This window comes from Cheilinus undulatus, linkage group 8 (genome assembly GCF_018320785.1).
Source record: "Cheilinus undulatus linkage group 8, ASM1832078v1, whole genome shotgun sequence".
NCBI classification, from domain to species: Eukaryota; Metazoa; Chordata; class Actinopteri; order Labriformes; family Labridae; genus Cheilinus; species Cheilinus undulatus.
This window is the reverse complement of record NC_054872.1, coordinates 10,325,199-10,349,264: the sequence shown is the minus strand read 5'-3', so window position 1 is coordinate 10,349,264 and position 24,066 is coordinate 10,325,199. Positions and strand designations below refer to the sequence as shown.

At 38.7% G+C, this 24,066-nt stretch overlaps 2 protein-coding genes across 4 annotated transcripts; both read left to right on the top strand.

Annotated features, from left to right (window-relative positions):
• Window positions 1–400: 400 nt before the first annotated feature.
• On the top strand, window positions 401–13,771 carry LOC121513819 (frizzled-6-like). The gene is made up of 8 exons (XM_041793803.1): window positions 401–535; window positions 2,738–3,144; window positions 7,517–7,713; window positions 7,797–8,373; window positions 8,525–8,944; window positions 11,320–11,468; window positions 11,570–11,977; window positions 12,157–13,771. The coding sequence occupies exons 2-8, from the start codon at window positions 2,959–2,961 to the stop codon at window positions 12,302–12,304; spliced, it is 2,085 nt and encodes a 694-aa protein (XP_041649737.1). The 5' UTR covers window positions 401–535; window positions 2,738–2,958; the 3' UTR covers window positions 12,305–13,771.
• A 257-nt stretch (window positions 13,772–14,028) lies between these two features.
• Window positions 14,029–22,772, top strand: LOC121514043 (collagen triple helix repeat-containing protein 1-like). 3 transcript variants are annotated; one of them, XM_041794108.1, is made up of 5 exons: window positions 14,029–14,162; window positions 16,401–16,478; window positions 18,036–18,254; window positions 18,349–18,565; window positions 22,071–22,772. In XM_041794108.1, exons 1-5 carry the CDS (start codon window positions 14,049–14,051, stop codon window positions 22,211–22,213), a joined length of 771 nt encoding a protein of 256 aa, XP_041650042.1. In that variant the 5' UTR covers window positions 14,029–14,048; the 3' UTR covers window positions 22,214–22,772. The 3 variants fall into 3 exon arrangements, with proteins under 3 accessions (XP_041650042.1, XP_041650044.1, XP_041650043.1); XM_041794110.1 differs by lacking the exon at window positions 16,401–16,478 and having other exon boundaries at window positions 14,029–14,120; XM_041794109.1 differs by lacking the exon at window positions 16,401–16,478.
• The last annotated feature ends 1,294 nt before the right edge of the window (window positions 22,773–24,066 follow it).

Genomic DNA, 24,066 nt, shown 5'->3' with positions numbered 1-24,066 from the left:
GTCTTTATAGAATAAATATGAATTTAAAAGGAGAGAGAACGGTGTATGTGGAGGGTACCATGATTGTGTTCGCCTCAGGCCCCAAAAATCTGCCACTGGTCCTCTTACTTTGGCTCTGAGATTGTATTATCCTTGTCTGCTCCACATAATAATGCTGCATTAAAGTACTCCTCGTCAATACCCCTTTTCCTGCTTTATGTTACTGAAGCACATCTGTGCAAAGAGATGAGGCCACACCATGAAAATCTGAACACAAATTTAAACTTAAAAACAACATAGACTCTGCCACGGGTGCATACTCTAACACAGTAAAACTCATGAAACTACATAGCCCAGGGCTAGCTCGCAATGGGTTATGCACAATGTGGAAATTTCCAACGACACTTGAAGGCATCTTTACTAAACGGTAGGCAGACTGGAAAGCGAAGGGACTGTGGAGCTTATCGCAGGAAACACGCTTCCAAATTCCCCACGGAAATATGAGGGGCCGTATGTCCATGTAGTCAGCTGTTACACAAACACCTTGGGAGTAAGGGTAAGTGTTTGTGTTTTTACGCTTTAAGTTTTTCTGTTTAACTTTCCTCACCGAAGTTGTTCTGGGCCCCCGTCCCAATGCAGTGACCAAAGCAGGGATGTTTACTGCACTCTCTCCCCGCAATGAGAGCTAATTTACGGGAAAACTGCTTTCCTGTCTTCAGCCTAACATAGTTAAAGTTAGTTTACCGGCATATTCTGAGTCGTCGAGACGTGAAGTTCGTGTTTATAACTTTTCTACTAAATTACGCCTCACTGCTAGCTACATTGAAGTCGGTGGTGTCAAAACCAAGCTTAAAATTTTACTGTCTCTTTAATCGTTGCTAACATGCTAAGCCAAAAGTTTATGCTAATAATCAACTGATACCATGTCATTATACTGTTACTTATAAACTCACAGCCCTTTAACCTACATTGTAACTGGGTCGGTAAGCTTACCCAAGGCACCGGTGTAAACACTAATGTGGCTAGATTCGGTAGACTATTGTGGCGCCTCAAAGAAATTTAACACCCCAAATAACAATTTTACCCTTGAAGACCATCAGAGCTAGAAAAAATAAACAATTGTAGACAGCAGTAGATGTACAATTACTCTGGTTAAATTTTTACTTAAGTTAAAGTTAAGGTAGTAGTCTATGAATCAGCTAAAACAAAACTTATCTACAATTTACTTTAAGTACTGAGCACTGAATATTTACTAAGGAGTAGTAAATATATTTACTCCTTATTGGCAAGGACAACAAGAGAATAGATCTCCAACCAGGTTGTTCAGGTAAAGTCGTAATGCATTAAAATACAGAGCAAATCGACAGTGTTAATTGAACTAAAATATAGGTAAATGTAACACTTTTAAAGTGTTTGTATTGGGCCACACTCCATATACTTAAGCTGCCTTTTTTAAGTCTTAAACATTTTAAAATACAACAGAGCGGCAGTAACACTTGAAAATCTGAGGCAAGCTGGGTCTCCTCTGGCAAGAACAAAGCAGACCGCCAACCTCATAGCAAGGCAAATCATACTGATAGTGAATATGATCTCTGCGTCCTTAAGGAGCACTTCAAGTCAAAGGCAGTGGATAACTTCACTCAGGGTGCAAATGTGTCTCGCATCAAATCCACCAGAAACATTAGCCAAAGAACCACAGCAGGGAACATCCAAATACAACTAAACACATGTAAAACACATCTAAACACTCGGCCCAAGGGCATGATGGGAAACTCCACCAGCAGATGTGAGATCAGTCAAACAGCCCAACGATGAAGACCATTTTACTCAGAATAGAGTTAAAATTACACTTTGGGGGTTAAAATCAACTCTGTGATATTAACTACTGTGCTGTCAACAGAAGTGTAAAAAGTACAAGAGTATAGTACGCAAGTAAAACTACAGTTACTCTGGTTAAAACTTACCTAAGTAGAAGCTAAAGTAATGGTTTCAAAATGTGTTCGAAAAGTAGGAGTATCCTAAAAAGCTACTCAATTATAATAATTAGAGTAAATGTAATTAGTTACTTTCTGCCCCTGAAGACCATATGCTTATGTTAAAAGGGTTTCAAAACCTGTTTGCTTATAATTTATACATATTATATTATAGTTTTAACTACCAGAGCTAACATCTTAAATTAGTCACTTCCCTCTGGTATTGTGTGTATCCTATATTCACAGGGTTAGTTATTTTATGTTAGGCATTCAAGATGATTGGTTGCATGTGCAATATATGCAAGAGAAACTGTGGCACATAAATGTGTATCAGCAAGCTCAGACTTATTCTACAGAAGCATCCAGGATCTTTTGCATTCCCCACCCTCTATGATACATGCTCTTCAAGTCTGCACTAGGGTTAATTTCATGTTGGCTCCTTAGTATGTTTTATTGATTTGTCTCAGAAGTCAGAGCTGAAAACTGAACAGTACCTTTCAATTGAATGCCAGAAAACTCAAGAGACCTTGAAGGATGATCCAAGAAAACTTTGAATATGATTTTGATTTGGCTGTATTTTCAAACAAAGAAAGGTTGATATATAACATGCTTCAGTCTGCTTTTGATTTACAGCTCTTATCAAGTGCAATAATAACCACCGGCACCAACATATTTCAGATGGAAGACAGTCAGTGAAGCAAGAGTTGTGTACAAAATGAGCCCTTCAAGACATGTCGTGGAGCTGAAAGAATAAACTTATTTCACTGTAAATATTCCATTTGCAGGACAGTGGGATCCCTACCTTTCTTGATGAATGATGGGAAAATTCTACCTGCTGCAGTGCCAACTGGAACCACTAAGATGACCCAGGGAGAACTGAAGTGTCGATGACAGTGTGAGCCAGGGGAAGTCATCGCTTTGGCCAAAATATCCTCACAGTGAGCCAGAAAGAAACCTGTTCTCCTTGGATACCCTCACACACTTTCCCTCACAATCAGCCACTGCCATGTTGATGCCAGGACCTCTGTGGGCCTGGTTGGTTTTAATATGGGTGGGAGGCTCCAGTTCCCACAGCTTGTTTACCTGTGAGCCCATCAAAGTATATCGGTGCCTGGGGATGCCCTACAACATGACCTTCTTTCCAAACATGATGGAGCACTACGACCAGGATATGGCAGCCAGTATGATGGAGGTATGATTTCATAAATACATATGCTTTAATGTACTGATATTGATCTTGTTGGACAGTGTAATCAGCCATTAAAGTATATAGCATTTTTTATTTCAAAGATTTTTCTTTAAGTAATCTCTTCTTTTATTAAACTTTTCATCTAAAAAGCTTTATGCGTTGAGGATCAGTTTCTGCATTTTAACTGTGGTGCTAAGCAGGCTGTCAATGCAGGCAATTCAGTGTTTAAGAAAAAATAATAAGATGGACACTATTTAAACCCAGAGCTTGATTGGATGTCCCATCAGTTTGCACCGATCTTCAATGATGAACTGCAAAGTTGCAATAAAACTGCCTTATGAGAAAGCTCATTTTTGTAACAGATAGGTTATGATGGGGAATTTTAAAGCTGCTTGACCCTCCTAAAATTATCACAAGTGTGTTTTTTCATGGAGATTTTAAATTATAGTAACCTAAAAATATCGATGGTAATGTTAAAAATATAATTCAAGTCGCATTCTGAGATAATGACCACCATCTAAATGATTGCTTTGGTAAGTACTGTTAGTGGGGCTAGGCTATTAATGTCAAGGTCTCTTAGCCCTCAAAAGAGCTTGTTAACTGATCTAAAATAAACCACTGTGATTGTCATCTACAAACGTGCGTTATTTCCAGCTAAAGTGTGTGTCTAAATCACACCGGAGTCTTAATTTAGCTAAAGTATACAGTAAGTAAATTGTTTCATGAACATGATTATCTAAAATCTGAGCTGCCCTATTGTGAACAACAAATTATGGTACAATAAGAGTGAATTTGTGGGAAGCAAGCTTACTGTAAAAAGGGAGTAGCTACAGAGAAGGGCTTATGAACACTGAAAGTTGTAATCCCCCTCGTCTCACCTTTTAGAAAAACAGGATCATCCGCAAAATGAAGGTATCACTTGTTTGAAATCACACTCCTTTTGACAAAAGCTGCTGTTTGATCCATTGTTGTGGTTTGAATCAGTTTCTATCATATTGATTTGTGGGGTTGCAAGACTTGTAATTTCTTGAAATTGAATCTTTGGTCTTCTTTCCTAATCCTGAGTGGACCTATCACAGAGATGCATCAAATTCTGTCTAGATATCTGTCTTTCTATGTACAAGGACAATGTTACAACTATTACAGTGTTGTTTCGTCGTTTATAGGGATGGGAATCAAAACTGGTTCCAGTTGAGAACCAGTTCCAATTGGTTCAATCCATCATTATCACTGAAATTTAATAAACTACTCCCTTATCAATGCCCTACTTCTATGTGCTTGAAAAACACGGTCTTGCGAGAGGCAGTCAGCGAAACGAGCAAGAACAGAGAAGGTGAGGAAGTAAACATGGCAGACAGTCACAAAAGCAAGCTGAAGCGGTCGAAAATGTCATTTCTCAAAAAATGATGAAAACAGTGCGGCGTGCAACATCTGTCAAACAGTGATTTCATGCAAGGCATGCATCTTTTTGGACAATAACTGTTAATTTTGTGCAAGACTTTAATTTATTTTTATACATCCAGAGATCTCAGATCCAGGAGATTGAGGATCCAGAGTACTTTGTTTTACTTCAGACATTTCCACAAAAAAGAATTTTTGTATATTTTAGCATGTTCTCCCCCAAACCCTTGATGTTTGATATTTTTAGTCATCAAAACTCTTTATTATAGACAGTAATTAAATATGGATATCAGTAAAAATCTTGTAAATTTCCATCCCTAGTCATTTAGCTTTTGTCCAAAGCGGTGCACATCTCACACAGGTGTTCCTGCTGTTAAAGACTTTGCCCCAGGGCTCACACTGGATAGCCATTGTGTCCTGTCCAGGGTTGAAACCTCAATCTCCTGAGCAAAGTCTGTGAAATAAACCACTGAACTATCCAGCCACTAGACATAAAGTGGATAAAACCCAATGTGAATACAATTAACAAAAGTAACATTTTATGGTTTAAATTTTCAAATAGACAACAAAAATGCTTGAAAAAGGGGAGAAGTCTTCTTGTATCAGTGAGCCAGTCTGTATTTCACCACCAAAATTGCAGCACATCCTCCTGCAATAGCAGCACTTCGATGTCACTCAGCAACTGCAGTGGGATGCCCACCATCAGACTAAACATGTAGACACTGTTTACACTGACAAATCCTAAAAGGATTAAACATCTTTTAAAAAAATGTCAAGACCATATGCTCAGTGTAATTGTAAGGTATAACTTCTAACTCAACAAATTTGAAGAGTCCAAATATAAATAGTACTTAGATTTGTTCACAGTTTAGCTACATTAAATCCTGTCTTGCTTAAAGTCTATTGCCCTTGTTTTTTCCCATCATACCTTTACCTTAAATTCTGTCTTCTGACCTTTCTTAGCAGTAAACTTGGGCTCTATAGTTGTTGCACTCTGTCTTGGCATTCCTGAAGGTCAGGGTTTGGGTTACTCACATTTGGTGTCAGAGCATGAGAATGAACAGTGATGTGTTGAAGGAGTCTTTTGTGTTGCATCTGGCAAAGGTAGCAGGCTAGCAAGTATCAGCTTTTTTATTTCACAGCAAACTTTGCCACAGGCAACTTCATCGACTTTGTTGTGAAGGCCTTTGATTTCTGGAGGAAGGGGGAAGCCCCGCCCAATCTCACACAAAGTCACCCAGCATACCACAATGAGAGTATTCTGTGTCTGTTAATCACTCACTCATTCTACCTCCTCGGCCCTGTATCCCAGGTGACAGGATTACACTCTCCGGCCTGTACTCAACCTTACATATTATGCATAGTTCTCTTTGAAAGTGTGCTATGGTTTATCCCAAAGCCCTGATGTTGTATTCAAGCAAACTTTTCTTCAGCAAGGGCTCAGTCAGGCCTATCAGTAGGATTTTCCGGAGGAGGGCTAACCTTTTCCGCCCTTGGTCCCAGATTCCACAACTTTGCCAGTTTTAGAAACAGAACGGTTTGATGTGATGAAAAACAAAGAGAATGCAATGACTTATTGATGTACTGCACTGGACAATTGAAGCCTCAGAAGTTTAGGTAAAACATGTACTCTGGCTTTTTTAAAATCAATACTTGAAGAACTTTGTACTTTAGTTTTCAGCAGAGAAATGTGCCTTTAGATAAATCTGCTAAACTTCTATCCGTGATCCTGGTTGAAGGTTTCTGATACAAGGGTAGGTTTTACAGTGCACCGTTCTACTCTGGCATAAGGCGAATAAAGGTCAGATTGTTAAGCAATGGGGTGCTCACTCTGAAGGCGTCCAGGACCTCCACAGGAGAGAAACAAGGACGCTTACTGTCAACTCAGGCCCATGAGACATGGGCTTACTGCCAGAGTGGATTTCAGGAAAAAGAGGAGAGGAAACTTTGAATAGTGGACTGTGTCGGAGTGTGTATGTTTTGTCTACAAATATTTGCAGAATGGACTGACAGAAATCTATTTGTTTTGGTATGGTAACGGTCTATGTGGTTTAAACAAAGAGTCCCCATGGCTCTAAAATGTTGCAGATGGTGTTGATAAGGTTCTGAGTGAACAATGCATTCTGGGTGAAGTAAATGGAAGCTGCCATGTTTACCAAGAATAATTGTCAATAGTGTAAGCTGTGTAAATCAATGATAAATCTGCACAAGTTGAGCTTAATACCATTCTTCATCTGAAGCCCAACAGCTCTGTGCATTCCAGTCTTCTTGGTCTGTCGTTGTGTTTTCAAACCACCATGCACTCATTTCCTGCTACCTCCACACCCCCTGCCTCTCAGTCCTCAAGCTCTAGACCAGTGTGTTGAAACGGAAGACCATGATTCCCAACTATTGAACTGGCCCCTTTGTTTGGCTCTGTAGATCTCTGAAGATCATCAAAATGTTAATACATTGTGGGGAAGTGATTCATACTGTTTTTAATTTCCTTTAAAAAAGCAATGTTTAAAAATGAGCCATGATTACAATTAATTCTCTATTTATCATAACTGGGTCAACCTAAGTCTTGCTTTACTATTCTGATATAGCCTACTGACATCAAACATTTAGAACACTTTCACAATATAGAACAAAGATACTAATATTTGACAGCTTGTTATTATAATCCCACAACCACTTTTGTATATTTGGCCTTAGAAGATCAAATTTCCCATTAATCATTCTGTAAGGGCTGCAAATCCAAATACATGCAAATAAAAATCAATGTTTTCCAACTGTGGGTAGCAAATACAGAGGAAACTCACTGCTTTCAGCTCAAAACTGTCTAATATTTGAGAGTAAGAGTACTGTAATCCATCTTTTCAATAGGAAGTCAGACCCAGTCAGAACATTCAGGACTAGTCCATGTATTTTAGGATAGCTTCAAGCATGGAAAACGTTTTCTCTAATTTGTTGTAACATTTCTCCCTGTCACTAGCCATTCATGCCGCTGGTAAACCTGCGCTGCTCTCCAGATGTCCATCACTTTCTTTGTCAAGCATTTATCCCACAATGCAACGAGGAGAACCAGGTGGTCCGTCCATGCAGAGAGGAGTGTATGACCGTTCTTTCGGACTGTGAGGATAATATCCGTGTCTTTGGTATCATCTGGCCTCCTGAACTCCAGTGTGACAAGTAAGAGGGAACAATTACAGTCAACAAAAGCAATGCCTTTAGTCCTTAATCAGTTAAACACAGTTTGAATTTTGTTTTACTAGGTTGGACTCATGTAGCCTTGTTGGTTTGGACCCCTTTGCAACCACCACAATGAGCCCCACACCAGCTAAGAGGGACCTTGGATTCTGGTGCCCACTTCAGCTAAAGACCAAGCCAGGCCATGGATCATCGTTCCTGGGTGCCCAGGACTGTTCTCCACCTTGCTCCAATATGTACTTCAAGCCCCATGACATTGAATTTGCAAAGAGCTTCGTCGGAGTATGCTCCATCATCTGCTTGGGCGCCACACTCTTCACTTTCCTCACTTTCCTCATTGATGTTAAACGATTCCGCTACCCAGAGCGCCCAATAATATTTTATGCTGTCTGCTACAGCTTTGTTTCACTCATATACTTCATTGGTTTTCTGCTTGGGAACAATGCAGCCTGCACCAAAGCAGATCATCCTAGTGGAGTGGATATCGTGGTGCTTGGCTCTCAGAGCAAAGGCTGCACTCTACTTTTCATGCTGCTTTACTTCTTTACCATTGCTGGAATCGTCTGGTGGGTAATACTCACTATCACCTGGTTCCTGGCAGCTGGACCCAAGTGGAGCTGTGAGGCTATCGAGAAGAAAGCGGTAATGTTTGAAAGACTTAGTATATAAGAGTTAAAGCTAGCAAGAGACATATGTAGAAAATAAATATAAAATGAGCGAATTTAAGCTTGATTAAGTATGCTGAATGATGGATGCTGTTGAAAATATTAAACCATGTTCCCTCTTTTTTCAGGTATGGTTCCACTCTGCTGCCTGGGGGATCCCTGGAGCGCTAACTGTCATGCTGCTGGCTCTGAACAAGGTTGAAGGGGACAACATCAGTGGAGTCTGCTTTGTGGGGCTCTATGACCTGGACGCTTTGCGCTACTTTGTTCTGGCTCCTCTGTGTGTGGGTGTCGTGGTTGGCCTTTTTCTTATCCTGGCAGGCATTGTTTCTCTGAACCATGTCCGGCAGGTCATCCAGCACGATGAGCGCAACCAGGAGAAGCTGAAGAAGTTTATGATTCGAATTGGCGTATTCAGCTGCCTCTACCTGGTCCCACTGGTCACCCTATTAGCCTGCTACACCTATGAACAGAGCCATCGCAGCACATGGGAGAATACTTGGATCAATGACCGCTGTCAGGAGTATAGTATCCCGTGCTCATATAAGGTAGCTGTGGCTTGTTTATTTGAATCGTCTTTTCCTTCACTGATTTGGCTACAGACAGGTTAAAGAAAATATAAACATAAGAAAAGGTCTTAGGCACCCTTTTTTGTGTCTTCATACTAGGTTGGTGCAATTAGAATGATTTAAAGTCGACAGTTAGTTATAGTTGATTAATTGGCTAAACTGTGCTGATGTTGGAGTGGGTTTGCATATAAGAAAAGATACAGTCTAAACATGCAAAATGCTTATAAAGCCATTAAATGACACAATTTAAGAAACATTTAATCCCTACATTATTTAAATAATTTAAGAGCTGGGTAACAATTTTTTTAAAGGTAGCTTTTTATGCTACAAGATAACTGTAATTAAAACATAACTTTTATGTTACTGCATTACATACTGATAAAGGTAACTTATGTACTTGTACTTTATCCACATGATGGAGATATTATCTAGACAGTTTGTACCTTGCTCTACATTTACCTTTGAATGTATTGCCTACTAGGATCTTATAGCCTAGTTTACAGTTCATAATCTATAACTCTGCTGCCAAAAAACAGGAATAACTGATCTGATAAGCATAACTGTACTTTATGCTCATAATCTGAAAGTAATTAAGAAAGATACAGAATTAGACCCAGCTATTTAAATAAGCAACGCAGGCTTTCAAACTTAACATCTCAGTATGATATTGCTCTGGTCCCTTTCTTCTAAAATTCAAACATTATGGATATATGTATTTTGACAAAGGAAATTCCACATGCTCTGATATCTTGCCAGTTCACTTGCATGCATACTGACACAATAAGTTTATCCTCCACCAGAAATTTGGAAAGTTTTTGCAGTAATGGATTACTTTAAGGAAATAGTAACTAAAAAGGACATTCTTTCTGCAGAACTAACTGTTTTTAGTAGGGCTGTCAAAAGACTAGAATTTTTCAAACTCCAATTAATCTTGAGATTTCTGTTGTAAATTGCAATTAACTGCACCCTTTTTAGTGCATTGTAAAATTCCACTATTTTGCATTTAAAACTATTTCAGTGTCATGTTGGATTTTCCTACTATCTCAAACTAAGGATAATTGACTTCCTGTTTGGATACAGACTTGCTTTTATGGGTAGATTGAAGATTTGAATGCGAACTTAACCATGAAAAAAGGAACATGTTATGGATGGAGGAAATAAGTGAACAGTTAATAACACAAGGTTCAAGTGACTTCTGACTTCTGAGCAGTGATGGACTCATTTTACATCACTGTGGCTGCAGGCTAACGCTGATGTAGATTAACCAAAGCAAAAATAAAGCATGTGAATTAAAAAAAAATTAGTGCACCAATTCAAGATCGTAGTTAATCATGATCAATGCGATTAAGCTTGACAGCCCTATTTTTTGTGATAAAATCCCAATGAAACAGGCCCATATACATTTGTCACTATCAAAAACCTTTTATAAACCATCCTGTAATTGTGTCACATTGATTTTAGTAAATATATACAAAGGTAACGTTGAAAACCTCCCTTGCACCTCCCTGAGTCTTTAGGGGGCGCTGGACCCCAGGGTGGGAACCAGGGCTCTAAGGGATTACATTGTAACCTATTACCCCCACCACTGTTAAGAACGCATACCTACACTAATCAAATAACAACAAAACTTGAGGTCTCTAAATTTTGCATTAATTCAAACAAAAATGTATTTTGTTTGAATTTATTTATTGGATGAAATAATAAAGGAGAACACTGAATGAGGGATGAATTTTGTGAATCTTATATATATATATATATATATATATATCTTATATCTTTTTGTGAATATCAACTGACTCAGAAAAACTTAGTTTTTGGACACATTCTTTATTTTGCATTCCATGTCCTGGATATATTTTAAATGATGAGGAGAGAAAGTAAATACCAAACCAGGCATATCAAACCCGCTATGTATAAGACAAGGAAACTAGCTCTGTCATTTATTAATTGTTAGCATCTGAAGTAGTACTGAATGATTAATCTAATTGCAATTGCAACGTCAGGCTGTGCAGTTACATAACCACATAAAAATCGGCAGTTATTTTTGTATTAAGTGGTACTTAAACAGTTTACAAAAATGCCTGCAGAAAGGTCTTTCATTTTACAATACTGTCTCTGCATTTGCACTTTAGAAGTGCCTTTTTTTATATAGGAAAAACTTATTTTTGAGAAGATATTAAGTTATTTTGAGAGCAGTATTGTAAGAACTTCAGTTTTGTTTTTTTGTTTTTTTTTTGCTTTTTCAAATGATCATTATTCTCTGCATTTTTCTTGATAACCAAGCAAGCAGACTCCCAATACCATTTAAAATACCATTGCAAAAGCCCTTTTTAGAATATATCTTTATATTTCAGACAACAGAGCTCGACCGTCCTGACCTCTCCCTGTTCCTGGTGAAATACCTCATGACACTGGTGGTTGGAATATCTGCAGTTTTCTGGGTTAGCAGCAAAAAGACCTGCTCTGAGTGGGCTTACTTCTTTAACAAGACCCGCAAGAGAGAGTAAGACCATGTCTCCTGTCCTGGTACATGTTTAAATTGACCGCACATGAGGAATAAACTCAAGTCAAGTATATTTTACGCTCTTATGCTCTGACCCACAGTCCCATCAGTGAGAGCAGGAGGGTGCTCCAGGAGTCCTGCGAGTTCTTCCTCAAGCACAACAGCCGTGTCCAGCACAAGAAGAAGCACTACAAGCCTAGCTCCCACAAGCTTAAAGTTATCTCAAAGTCAATGGGCACAAGCACAGGTGCTGCACCCACCAGTGTTTCCGCTGGCCCAACCACAACCAATCAAGGAACTTCTGTGCTGGGCAATCATGAGCACCGTCTGCATGGTTCTCTGTCTGAGGCTTCAGTCAGGGAGCACCTGGACAGGGGCACCTCCAGCAGGGGCTCCAGGAGGGGGGAGAGAGGGAGAGAGAGGGAAGGTGGAGAGAGACGTAGCAAAGGGGGAAGCTCCAGTAAGATCAGCAGCCGCTCAGAGAGCATGCACAGAGTCGCAGATGGGAGGTGAGTGAGACAGGTGTGAAATATCTCAGCATTAGTTCTTGTCTGATTTATGCTCTTCATTATTTTCTTTATGTGAGAGACTAAACATGGTTGTTTACTAACTGATGCAACAACATCAATCTAGAAAAACCTGCTTAAGCTGTTACCATTGACTATCTCTCCTGCCTTGGCTGGTTTAGGGCGACTCCGAGGAACGAGCTGTCAGAAGTCAGGCACATCCCAAGTGTGCTCCAGCATCCAGCTTTAAACCTATCACACAGCAGCAGCGTCCAGGAGCCCAACCAGCAACCCATGCACCAGGTGCCTGATGATAGCAAGGCCTTGTAGGACAACAGATGCAGAGACTTCTGATCACCCTGTGTATTCATCCATCCACCTTAAAACCACTTAGACAACAGTCACACTTGATGCTGATTCATTTGCCTGTTCAGGCAAAGGTAAAGTCTGAGTCAGATTATACGCCTGATACATTGGATTATGATTGTATTGGTTAAATTGTGGTCAGTGACTGTTCAGCTAGCAAAATGTGACACACCTTGGGTATTTTAAATGTGGTGTGTTTAGAGCAGAATTTGTGGGATTTAGCCTGAGAGCCGTAAGATATTGGAGTAATTTTTGGTTTCAGCTTTACTGAGCTTTTTCTGTTACATATGAACTTTACCTGAATGTTGTAGCACAGCTGTGTACCACCTGTATATCTGACAACAGTCACTTAATTTTAAAGCATGCTTCAGGAACTTTAGGACTACTGTTTTATGGATTTGTAGCTTACTGGCATAGAATGCATACTAGTAAACATGCTTTACCTATGTAAATATCCTGTTATTATATTTTTTCTTGAAATTTAGTCTTTCACTGAACAAGTCACTACACTGAGTCTTGTGATTTAATGTCAAGATATTACCAAACGTACCTTAAGGAAAGTCTTCCTGTGGTAAAGCAATGTTTTGAATGTAATGTTCCTTCTTGAGTCAATGTTTGTGTTTAAACCTTATGCTGTTATCCACATAATGTGTTACTTCACTGTCCTTTGCAAAAAGGACGTACTCGTAAACTTGATGTAGTGTATTTGTAGATAACGTTGAATTTGTGTTTGTTTGCTTTCAAAACCAGGGCTTAATTTTGCATGTATATGTGCAGATGTTTCCTAAACAAGTGTCTTCTGAATTAGGATAAAGTTCAGCTTTATACATTTTTGCAGGAATGTTTCTTGTTACAGTAGTTCCTTCTCTCTGAAGAACTTCAGAGATCCTCCATGTGTTTTGCATGTGTGGGGTCAAATTGTCTTTTTGGTGTAAATTCCAATGATTTTGAGTCAAGTCATGTAAACAGAAAGAAATCTTCACACTATTTTTAAGTATAAAAAATTACATTATGATTATAAAAGCACAAAATGAACATTTTAGACTTTGTTCACTCTTTATAACACATTTTCCCTCAAGTACTTCCAGAACAGCGTGTGGGATTTATTTTAGAGCTGTTATGTGGGATTGTCTGTTCTGCTGTTTAAGGACTTATTCTCCAAAGAAGTATCTTATCCTTTTGTAATTGGGGTCACATGAGAATTCCAGTTACATATAAAGGGAATCCCTGCTGTTAGTTTTATAGTTGTACATGACTATTCTTATTTTGTCACATGGATGTGGGTCTTACATTTTTTAAGTGTCTGGACTTGTCTCAGTGCACCAGATCCTTTTTAGTAATGTGGTCTTTTTTAATTGCTTTTTTATATTCTCTCATTGTCTGCTCAGTTTTGTATCAATTCATTTGTTTTAATAAAAAATAAATTATGAATGGAATTTGTTTGTGTCATAATTTAGCACCACTTATTTTACTCTGAATCTTGCAAAAACTATTGAACTTGTGTCTCTATACTTTGCACGCTGGCAACCTTATACTATCCAGATGCTCGTCGTTAGGGATGCTCTGGGTTTTTTTTTTCCTGAAACTAGGTTTGTGGAAGTTGTGGCTCCCTCCCTCGTGCCCTGCCCTCCCCTGCACTAAAGCTGTCTGGAGTAAGAGTCAAACTGCTTCAGACCTCAGAAGGAGCACACAGCTCGTTGTCTTTTGTATGATGTCTCCTCTTGTTGCCCGCCTGCTGCTCCTTATCTGCTTGGCTTTACCTCTTTATGGCGTGGAAAAGGTGAGAAATAGAGGATACCGAAAGGATCCAGACGCAGACAAGGTAAGAGACAGTAAGCTGAGATCAGGTTTACAAGGAAAGCTCTGGAGAGTTTATGCTTTCTATCAGGAGAGGTCAATAAAAACACGGCTGTCTATGAACGTGTAATGATGTTGCACAGATTTGTTCATTATCTCAGCACGTTTTATAAATTCCCCTGAATGCATCGTAGCCTATTGACATGTGCATGTTATATTCCCAAGCTCACATAATGACTTTTAGCGTACATCGCTGTTTGCTGTTTTAAACGTAAAGTCTCCCAAAAGAAAACAAATACTCTGAAGATAATTCTCAAGTAGTAGCTGGCCTTTGAGCTACTGTTAGCCTACTTAAGGGGGAACAAAGGTTTAATCAGCACATGACGAACTCAGTTTTTCTATGGTCAGAAAGTCCACTAATATTTCAGGTTTTGCTGCTCATGGTGGGCAGAATGAAATCCCCTAAATAGGTGGGGGGTCTGGCTCACACTGTTTAGTTATATGGCTTTACTGCCAGAGAAAACTAAAGCTGTTTCACTGTGGCTGTGATAGAAATTTTGATTGGCCCGTTGAGGGTGGTATGAATTATGGAATAGCAGGATTCAGCCATTCAAGCTCACTGCAAAACTCACAGCAGCCCAAATCATGGACTGGTTGTTTCTGAATTACATAACGATGCAAGCTGTAGGTGGAGTGTTAGAGAACAAAGCCGGCACACATTAGCCTCCTAAATCTCTTGGGATTCAAATGAAAGTGAAACTTTTGCTTATGTTGCTTGGACTCTGCTGACCCTCTGGACCGTTAATGTTTGCAACCCCCACTTTGAGATGTACAGCTCCAGCAGTTCCTCTCAGCAGTAAATAAAGTGTAGATTAAAGTACACTAATAGGCATTACCAAGCAAAAGTCATAAGATAACAGAACTTTTATTAGGTGATAAATGAACAGGCAAGAAAAACCTAGGGAACAATGAGTAACAAACTTGGGTATGAATCATAAAGTAATGATTCAGAGTTCAATAACTACCCAGTATGTTAATCAACTCAAAGTAATCATTTATTTTATAAAATATGATGATTTACACATCGAATACCTGTTAACTTTTTTTTAACTATCAGTTTTGTCTTGACTTCTTTTCTTTTAGATGCACAAAGTTTGCATGAGCAATTTTATTTGTATTAAAAATTGGTAAAATATACAATTTGAACAAATTTTGAAATATTCTTTGGTTCTTAGAAAGCATCTGGCTTCTCAGTGTCTTGTGATCAGTGGCAGATTTAACACATGTGGGGCCCTAGGCGAACACAGATGGTGCCCTCCACATCCACTGCTCTCTCCCCTTTTAAATTCTTATAATTTGATGTAAAAACAACTAAAAATGATTGTTAAGCAATGTTATTTGTTCAGAAATGTCCAGGTAGTTTTTAAAATGTTTATTTGGAGACTCTAAATTAACATCTGGTAACCAAATGACAACAAAGCATAGAAACAAATGACAATTTACTTAAAGGAAAAGAAAAAATTGTTCATTTTGGATTTTTTTTTCTTTTTGGTCATGTTTTTACCAACCAAAACCCCTAAAAGTGACTAAATATGTTCTATTTGTTAGTATATTTGTTTAATATAAAAGATATTTGTCAAAATACCTGTGACTCCAAATGAGTTTTTCAAATGAAAGAACTAAAAAGTAAATTATAATTCACACTGATATTTATATTATATTATCTATATTACATTATAGGCTAGTGCAGGAGAAAGGGTTTGTTATGTGTTCAGGAGGCCCCTAGAGGTCAGTGGCCCAAGGCCTGCCTTTGCCTAATGGGGAGGTCTGCCTCGGCTTGTGACCCCAGGGGGTCCTGACCCCCACGTTGAGAACCACTGGCCTAAGTCACACAGTCGGTGATGAGTAACTGGGTCAGTTTTTGTGTAGTTTAACTTGCAGTTATCTGCAGTTAACTCATGTATTACCAAGTAACTATGCCAATTTTAGTGTAGGTTAATCAGCAGCTAGTTACTCCTCTGCATCCAGGTTAACTAGTAGTCAGCTATTCATTCATTACCTCATACCTGTGCCAGCTTTTGTGTTGGTTTATGAGTAGTAAGCTACTTAGTCGTGACTAGTAATTATGCCAATATTTCTGTTGGTTCAGTAATAGTTAGTCATCTTTATCAAGTATCTTTGCTAATTTTTGTGTGCCCTTTTGTAAAATGTTACCCCTTGGTAGGAGTACAAAATAAAATCTTATGTTAACATCTGTATCTAGTGTACTGGAAATGATGCAGAAAAGCCAAACTGCACTTCACACTCTGAAGGAAGAAGATCCTCTTATTTGAACCAAGTGGTAATCATAAAATCCTATTTTGCATCCTCTCCAGATTCTGTGTAATGCACACCTCTCAAAGCCAAGCATTATATCCAACCTCTGCATGCTCCTGGAGAGCTTCAGTCCTTGCTTCAGTGTTGACCAGTGCATGAAAAGCAACCCGTGCCGGTGTGTCAAATGCAGCCTTTACATCTCATATACAGTAACTGACTGTTTGCTACTAATAGTCAGAAGGGCCAGTTTTTAATTCACACAGGCAGCTTTCACCGCTATAGGAACAGCAGGCTGGTAGCAAATGTAAAATTCAGCTGTGTAGCTATGTAGACAGAGGCTCCATTCATTAGCTTACTTTGAAATGTCTCCAAAAATACAACCCATAATAAAATACTGAGACATTTCCTAGCTAAATATCAACCAAAGAGATTTATTCTGTATTTTCTCCCAGCTAAGGTGCATTAAAGACTTCCTGTGTCTGTGGAGGACCAATTCCTGGTCTGTTAGCACACACGCACCAACTCCCAATGTATTGGCCTCATTACAGACGAGATAGTGACCTCATGTCTCCAGGCTGCTCCAGCATTCTAGCCACTTGATGACTAAAGCAGACTCTGAACCATCTGCTCCATCAGCAGCTGACATAAGATGACTATTATTCTCCTTTTATTTAAGCAATTTTTCCCCATATAGGTTTTTCATGAAGAAAATAGCTTCCTTTTACCTCAGAGACTCGAGTCAAGACAAGATGTAGAAACTGGAGTGAGAGCTCTTTGTTCACTTGCATGGGGACTTTTTTTTGCCTTAATGCCTTTTGGCCATGTGCCCCTATAACAGCTCTACAGCTGCCTGCTGAGGAAAAGGAAAAAACAGATCAAAATCCTTCGGCATCATTGTTTGCTTAAGGGCAGGAAGTAAGTTTACGTGTCAGTTTATGTCTGTACCAACTTAAGAAATAAGCACAAAATGACAAATACAAACCGAGTCAAAATAAAACTTAAAAATGAAAAAGTTTCAACACTGACCTTACACTCTGTAATCTCTTGGTCAAATGTGTTTTTAGAGAAAATAATACACAAAGTAATCTTGGATCCTCGTTGTGTCTATCTCTGTATGTGGTAGGGAAATTCTGGCAAGCTTCCTAGTCTCTGTGTGTTGTCTGTGAGTCAGCTTGAGAAAGATCTGTGTAAACATAGTAGGAGATTCAGCAAGACAATGAATCACTCAAAGGGATGTGTGGCCAGACTCCTGCTAGTTTATCACCAAGCCTTCCATTCCTCATTAACACAAAATATTTAATTCAACTAATGGATGCATGGTTACAGAATCTTTTGCTTTGTCTTGATTTAAATCAAAGCTGTAATTGCCCCTTTTTCAGCCTTATGACAGTGTAATTGTCTACATGACTGGTTAATGAGGTGTGATCTGGCAGCCTTCAGGTGTTTGTGGTGCATGCAGCCAAAACAGGGAAGCATTATGAAAGACAAAAACACAGGGGTTTAGGTAACAGTGATGGTGATGTATTGTGTCGTTCTGTCATTTTCTACTTTCAACATTTCTCACCTTTATTTCTGTTTGCAGTTTGGCAGTTGCATGCAGGGTCCAGCAGGCATCCCTGGCAGAGAGGGTAACCCAGGAACCAATGGTATTCCAGGTACGCCGGGCATCCCTGGTCGTGATGGGCTCAAGGGGGAAAAAGGAGAGTGTGTTAATGAGATCTTTGAACAGCCCTGGAGGCCCAACTACAAGCAGTGTGCTTGGAACTCTCTGAATTATGGAATTGACCTGGGTAAAGTAGCTGTAAGTATCCTGATACGGTGTTTTACAGTGAAGAAATGATTCACAACCACTTGGCTACTTTAAGGTGGCAAACTGTCTCTGTGGTGTGTTTCAGGACTGTACATTCACAAAGCTTCATTCAGACAGCGCCCTGAGAGTTCTCTTCAGTGGTTCCCTTAGACTGAAGTGTAAGAATGCGTGCTGCCAGAGGTGGTACTTTACCTTCAATGGAGCAGAATGCTCAGGACCTCTGCCCATAGAGTCAATCATCTACTTAGACCAAGGAAGTCCTGAGCTCAACTCAACCATTAACATCCACAGAACATCTTCAGGTATGATTCTAGCCATAAGCTTTGTCGTCCAATAGATAGCCTCTACTAACTAATTATTTCCCCTGTTCATACACAGTACTGGAAACAGCAGCATAACTCAAACCAGTAATACTCAATGTAGACTCTTGAGCCACATGTGGCTCTTTCAATAATGTTAAAAAAGGGACATTTTTACATCAGAAATGATCCATTGCAAGCCACATAAATCAGTTGTTTCCCCACACTTATGCATAGGCTTTAAATGTCAAATTTAATTGAAAACCTCTATTTTTGTTTGTATATTTACATCAGATGTGTGAAAGAAAGAACATACAGGATAAATATCACAAATACTTTAGAAAAGGGACAAAACTTGTTCCAACATGTTTGTACTTTTGTTTTCCTACAATAACTTAAACTGCAGTGTTAATTGTGTTGACTAAAACTATGACTACAAATGTTCGACAGCCTTTTTCCATGACAAAAACTAGACTAAGACTAACAAAATTAGAACTTTGATGACTAAAACTGACTATAAGTAAGTTTAGTTTTCATTAAGATGACTAAAACTAGACTAAAACTAAAATGGGTAGAAAAGACTAAAATGTGACTAAAACTACAAGATATTTCTTCTAAAGACTAAGACCAGAATTAAAAACAGCTGCTAAAATTAACACTGTTGAACTGGGTATGAGTGTAGGTTGAACTGCATGAAGTAACAGATTTTAAATTCAACATTGATTTCAAAATATGACTTTTTTTGCCCATCATATCTTCATTTTTGTCAACTCCATCAGACTCAAAATTTTATTTAATATTTACTTAATTAGTTATAGACGAACGTCAAGTTTTCAGTTATCCAATACAGGTATTCAGCAATGATATTTAGTAATAAAATGCATCATTTTCACTTACTTATTTTTAAGTAGCTAGTATTTTAAAAAAATAAGCAGAATAAAAATAAAGGAAGATAATGCATTTTTTGTAAAACAAACAAAACTCACCTATTAGAGTCAACATCTGACAGAGTTGGCAATGGGCATAAAAAGTAATGGCTAACTAACCCAAATGGCTAATGGCTAACCCCAAAAAAGTATCTTCATTGACAAACATTTTAGGTACAGATGCACAGATACCAATACCAGTATCAGGTATCAGTGCTGATACCAGTCCTAAGTACTTGGACTCATAAAACATTGCAGAACCTTCTATACTCTCAGTTCACATTAAGCCAATTACTGCAAAACTGATAGGAGGGTGTGTTACAGTGCAGATGTACAGTCATGGACGAAAGTATTGGCACCCCTGGAATTTTTCCAGAAAATACACCATTTCTCCCAGAAATTGTTGCAATAACAAATGTTTTTTGCATAACATGTGTATTTCCTTTATGTGCATTGGAACAACACAAAAAAGCAAGCAGAAGAAAAAAGGAAAAATTGACACAATTTTACCCAAAAGTCAAAAAAAATGGGCCAGACAAAATTGCTGGCACCTTCAACTTGATATTTGGTTGCACACCCTTGGAAAAAAATAACTGAAACCAATCGCTTCCTATAACCACCAGCAAGCTTCTTACATCTCTCAACTGGAATTTTGAACCACTTTTCTTTTGTAAACTGCTCCAGATTTCTCAGATTTGAAGGATGCTTCTTGTAGCAGCAGTTTTGAGATCCCTCCATAGGTCTTCAACGGGATTTAGATCCAGACTCATTGCTGGCCACTTCAGAACTTTCCAGCGCTTTGTTTCCAACCATTTCTTGGTGCTTTCTGAGGTTTGTTTCGGGTCATTGTCGTGCTGGAACACCCATGACCTCTGACGCAGACCCAGCTTTCTGACACTAGGCCCTACATTGTGGCCCAAAAACTCTTGATAGTCTCCAGATTTCATGACTCCTTGCACACAGTCAAGGCACTCAGTGCCAGAGGCAGCAAAACAACCCCAAAACATCCTTGAACCTCCACCATGTTTGACTGTAGATACTGTGTTCTTTTCTTTGTAGGCCTCATTCCTTTTTCTGTAAACATTAGAATGACGTGCTTTTCCATAAAGCTCTACTTTAGTCTCATCTGTCCTCAAAATGTTCTCCCAGAAGGATTGAGGCTTAATCAGGTACATTTTTGCAAACTCCAGTCTGGCTTTTTTATGTCTCTTTGTCAGCAGTGGGGTACTTCTTGGTCTCCTGCCATAGTGCTTCATCTCATTCAGATGACAATGTATGGTTCGAGCTGACACTTTTGCACCCTGAGTCTGCAGGACAGCCTGAATTTGTGTGGAAGTTGACTGATGATGTTTATCCACCATTCCAACTATCCTGCGTTGCATTCTTTTGTCAATTTTTCTCTTCTGTCCACGTCCAGGGGGTTTAGCCACAGTTCCATGGGTTATAAACGTCTTGATTATATTGCGCACAGTGGACAAAGGAATTTCAAGATCTCTGGAGATGGTCTTGTAACCTTGAGATTGTTCATATTTTTCCACAATTTTGTGTCTTAAGTCCTCAGACAATTCTTGGCTCTTCTTTATGTTCCCCATGCTTGGTGTGACACACACAGGCATACAACACAAAGGTTGAGTCAACTTTTATACATTCTAACTGGCTTCAGGTGTGATTTCTACATTTCCAGCACCTGTTACTGCCACAGGTGAGTTTAAATGAGCACCACATGCTTGAAATAAAATGATTTAGCCACAGTTTTTTGTGTGTTGTTCAAATGCTCATAAATGAAATAAATGTGTATACAAAAAACATTTGTAATTACAACAATTTCTGGGAGAAATGGTGTATTTTCTGGAAAAATTTCAGGGGTGCCAATACTTTCGTCCATAACCGTATAATGACCCCAGACACATTGTGAAACTAACCCAAGAGTTTGTGAAGGCAAAGAAAAGGAATTTCTTCAACAGCCAAGTCAGTTGCCCAAGCTAGGCCCTAGAGCAGGCTGTAATTATTGAAGACAAAACTGAAGGCTTAAAGATCCACAAACCAGCAACTAAAGTTGGGTGCAGTTCAGGCCTGGCAAACATCTCCAGGGATGAAACTCAGAACTGAGTGCTGTCCGTGGACTTCGGGCAGTTATTGACTGTAAAAGATTTGCATCCAAGTAGCAAAAACTGTGGATGTTTTTCAAATACTTTTGAGCCCCTTATATCTCTCAAAAGTCTCTCTGTATTTCATGAAAGGTTAAAGCCATATTTTTTTAAATGACGCTTTAGTCACATTTTAATAGCTTTGTTTTTAATCAATTGTCGTGGTAAATGGAAGCAAAATAATAAAAAGAAAAACTGCATGGCTGTCTAAATATACTCAGACCCATTTGCTATTGTCGTTGGGCGAGTCCACAACAGTAGGCAGCCACATGCAAGAAGTGTTTTTAACTTTGTCTCTCCCAGCTATAAAATAAAATTTTCCACTCTCAACTGGGGTTTTATAAATTGGGTAAGGTTTAACAATTTCCACATCTGAGAGCAGTTTGGGTTTTCCCCTTTATTCATTTGCTGCATCTTCTCCTTTTTTCTCTCCAGTTGAGGGGCTGTGTGAGGGCATCAAAGGAGGGTTGGTGGACGTCGCTGTGTGGGTGGGGACCTGTTCTGACTACCCCAGAGGTGACGCATCTACAGGATGGAATTCAGTATCCAGGATTATTGTTGAGGAACTTCCAAAATAGAAACCATGATCCACGTACAGGAGGGGCCAGTCTTGGTAGTATAACAGTATGTTATCTGGCTCCCCAAAATGATCAGGTTTGGTTAGCTGAGGCGTCCCAGCATCACTGATGGTAACTTGAATGTTTTATTGTTTTGTTTAAATACTATAATAGCTGACAGGCCTATAAACAAGAATACTGTGTCATTCTGTCTACCAGAAATAAACTTTGTACTGTAGCTTCTCTGTTCATGGGTGCTACTGGTGCATGTTCACCAGTTAACAGACATTGTGCCACGACACTGATTCAATTCTTTACACACGTCTTATTTGTATTCATCAATATTGCCAGGAAAGGTACATTGGTATTAAACTTTAGTGATTTTTTCAATATTAGTCACACTCAAGCTGCTAAAGTGCAAAAAATGCACTTTTAATACGGTAGCTATAAAAAAATATATACATTAATTTTTTATTCTACTTTCATTGAGCTATTTTTTCACCTGCAACTTACCTAATTATTGATATCAAATAATTCATTTTTAACGATTTTAACTCTTCGAATGCCAGTTTTTGTCATGATGCTGCCATGTTTTTTAGATGAAAAAAATAAACAGAAAAGTGAGTTTTCAATATACTGCATTCAAAGAATGTTTTTTTGTTGTTTGTTTGTGCAATGTAACATTCTGTTAAGCTGCTAAGAACAAAAAATGTGCTTTTAATACAGTAGCTCTGAAAAATATTATACTTTAATGATTCATTCTACTTTCATTAAGCTTTTTTTTTCCACCTAAACCTAATTATTGATATTATATATTCATTAATTTTTCAAGATTTTAACCCTTAAAATGCAATTTTTGTCATGATTCTCCCATTTTTTTAAATGAAAAACATTTATTTTCTATAGATTTTTTTCTTGAATTTTTATAGCCTGGGATATGTCAATGATAAGCAGCAACATTCATTTTTAAGCATTATTATTGTTGCATTTTTTTCACCATATGCAAAATACTGTCAAAACGGTGCCATCTGGTGGAGAGTAGTAAAATGACCAATTCCAAGGCAAAGCCCAGGTTAAAGGTCACATATTTTAACCCTTTATGACAAGTTTATATTGGGCTCAGAGGTCCCTTAAACATGCCTGTGAAGTTTGCTGCTGAGTAAAAACACTCCAATATTGGATTTTTGCATGTCTAAAAACCCCTCTGTTTCAGCTCTGTTCAGAATGAGCCGTTTCTGTCTGTGGCTTTCAATGTTAAAGGGGATATATTACACAAATACAGGATTTTCTTACAAAAATATGTGCTCCTGGCCTGTCCTAAATCCCCCCAAGAATCAGAACCACCCCACCTTTTCTCCACCGTTCAGAAAATGTTTCCTGAAATGAAACAAGCTGTATTCAGAATTTCCCCTCATGATGTCATGTGGGGAGTTAGCACCCCCATCCCCCCAGGAGAACCACATCCATTTCCTGTGAGTGGTGTAGTCAGACAGCTAGGTAACATTAAAAGCCACAGACACAGAAACAACTCGTTCTAAACAGGGGGCCTGGTGCTAACTCTCCACATGACATCATGAGGGGAAAATATGGAGATATGAAAGGCAGAGAAAGAGAAGGGTGGGGAATGGATTTTTCTGATTCTTGGGGGGATTGTGAACAGGCCATAGGCACATATTTTTGCTAGAAAAGCCTGAAAAGGTGTATTTTGTGACCTTTAACACAGATATAATAAAATGCTTGTATTATGCTTCAATGGAAGTGAGATAAGAAAAATGCAGTTTGAATGGGTTTCAATGGTGCTCTTTTTGAACTTAACAACATGAGTGTAACTCTTGCTTGTAAACCATATAGTAAAGTCTTACTGTAGGAGCTGA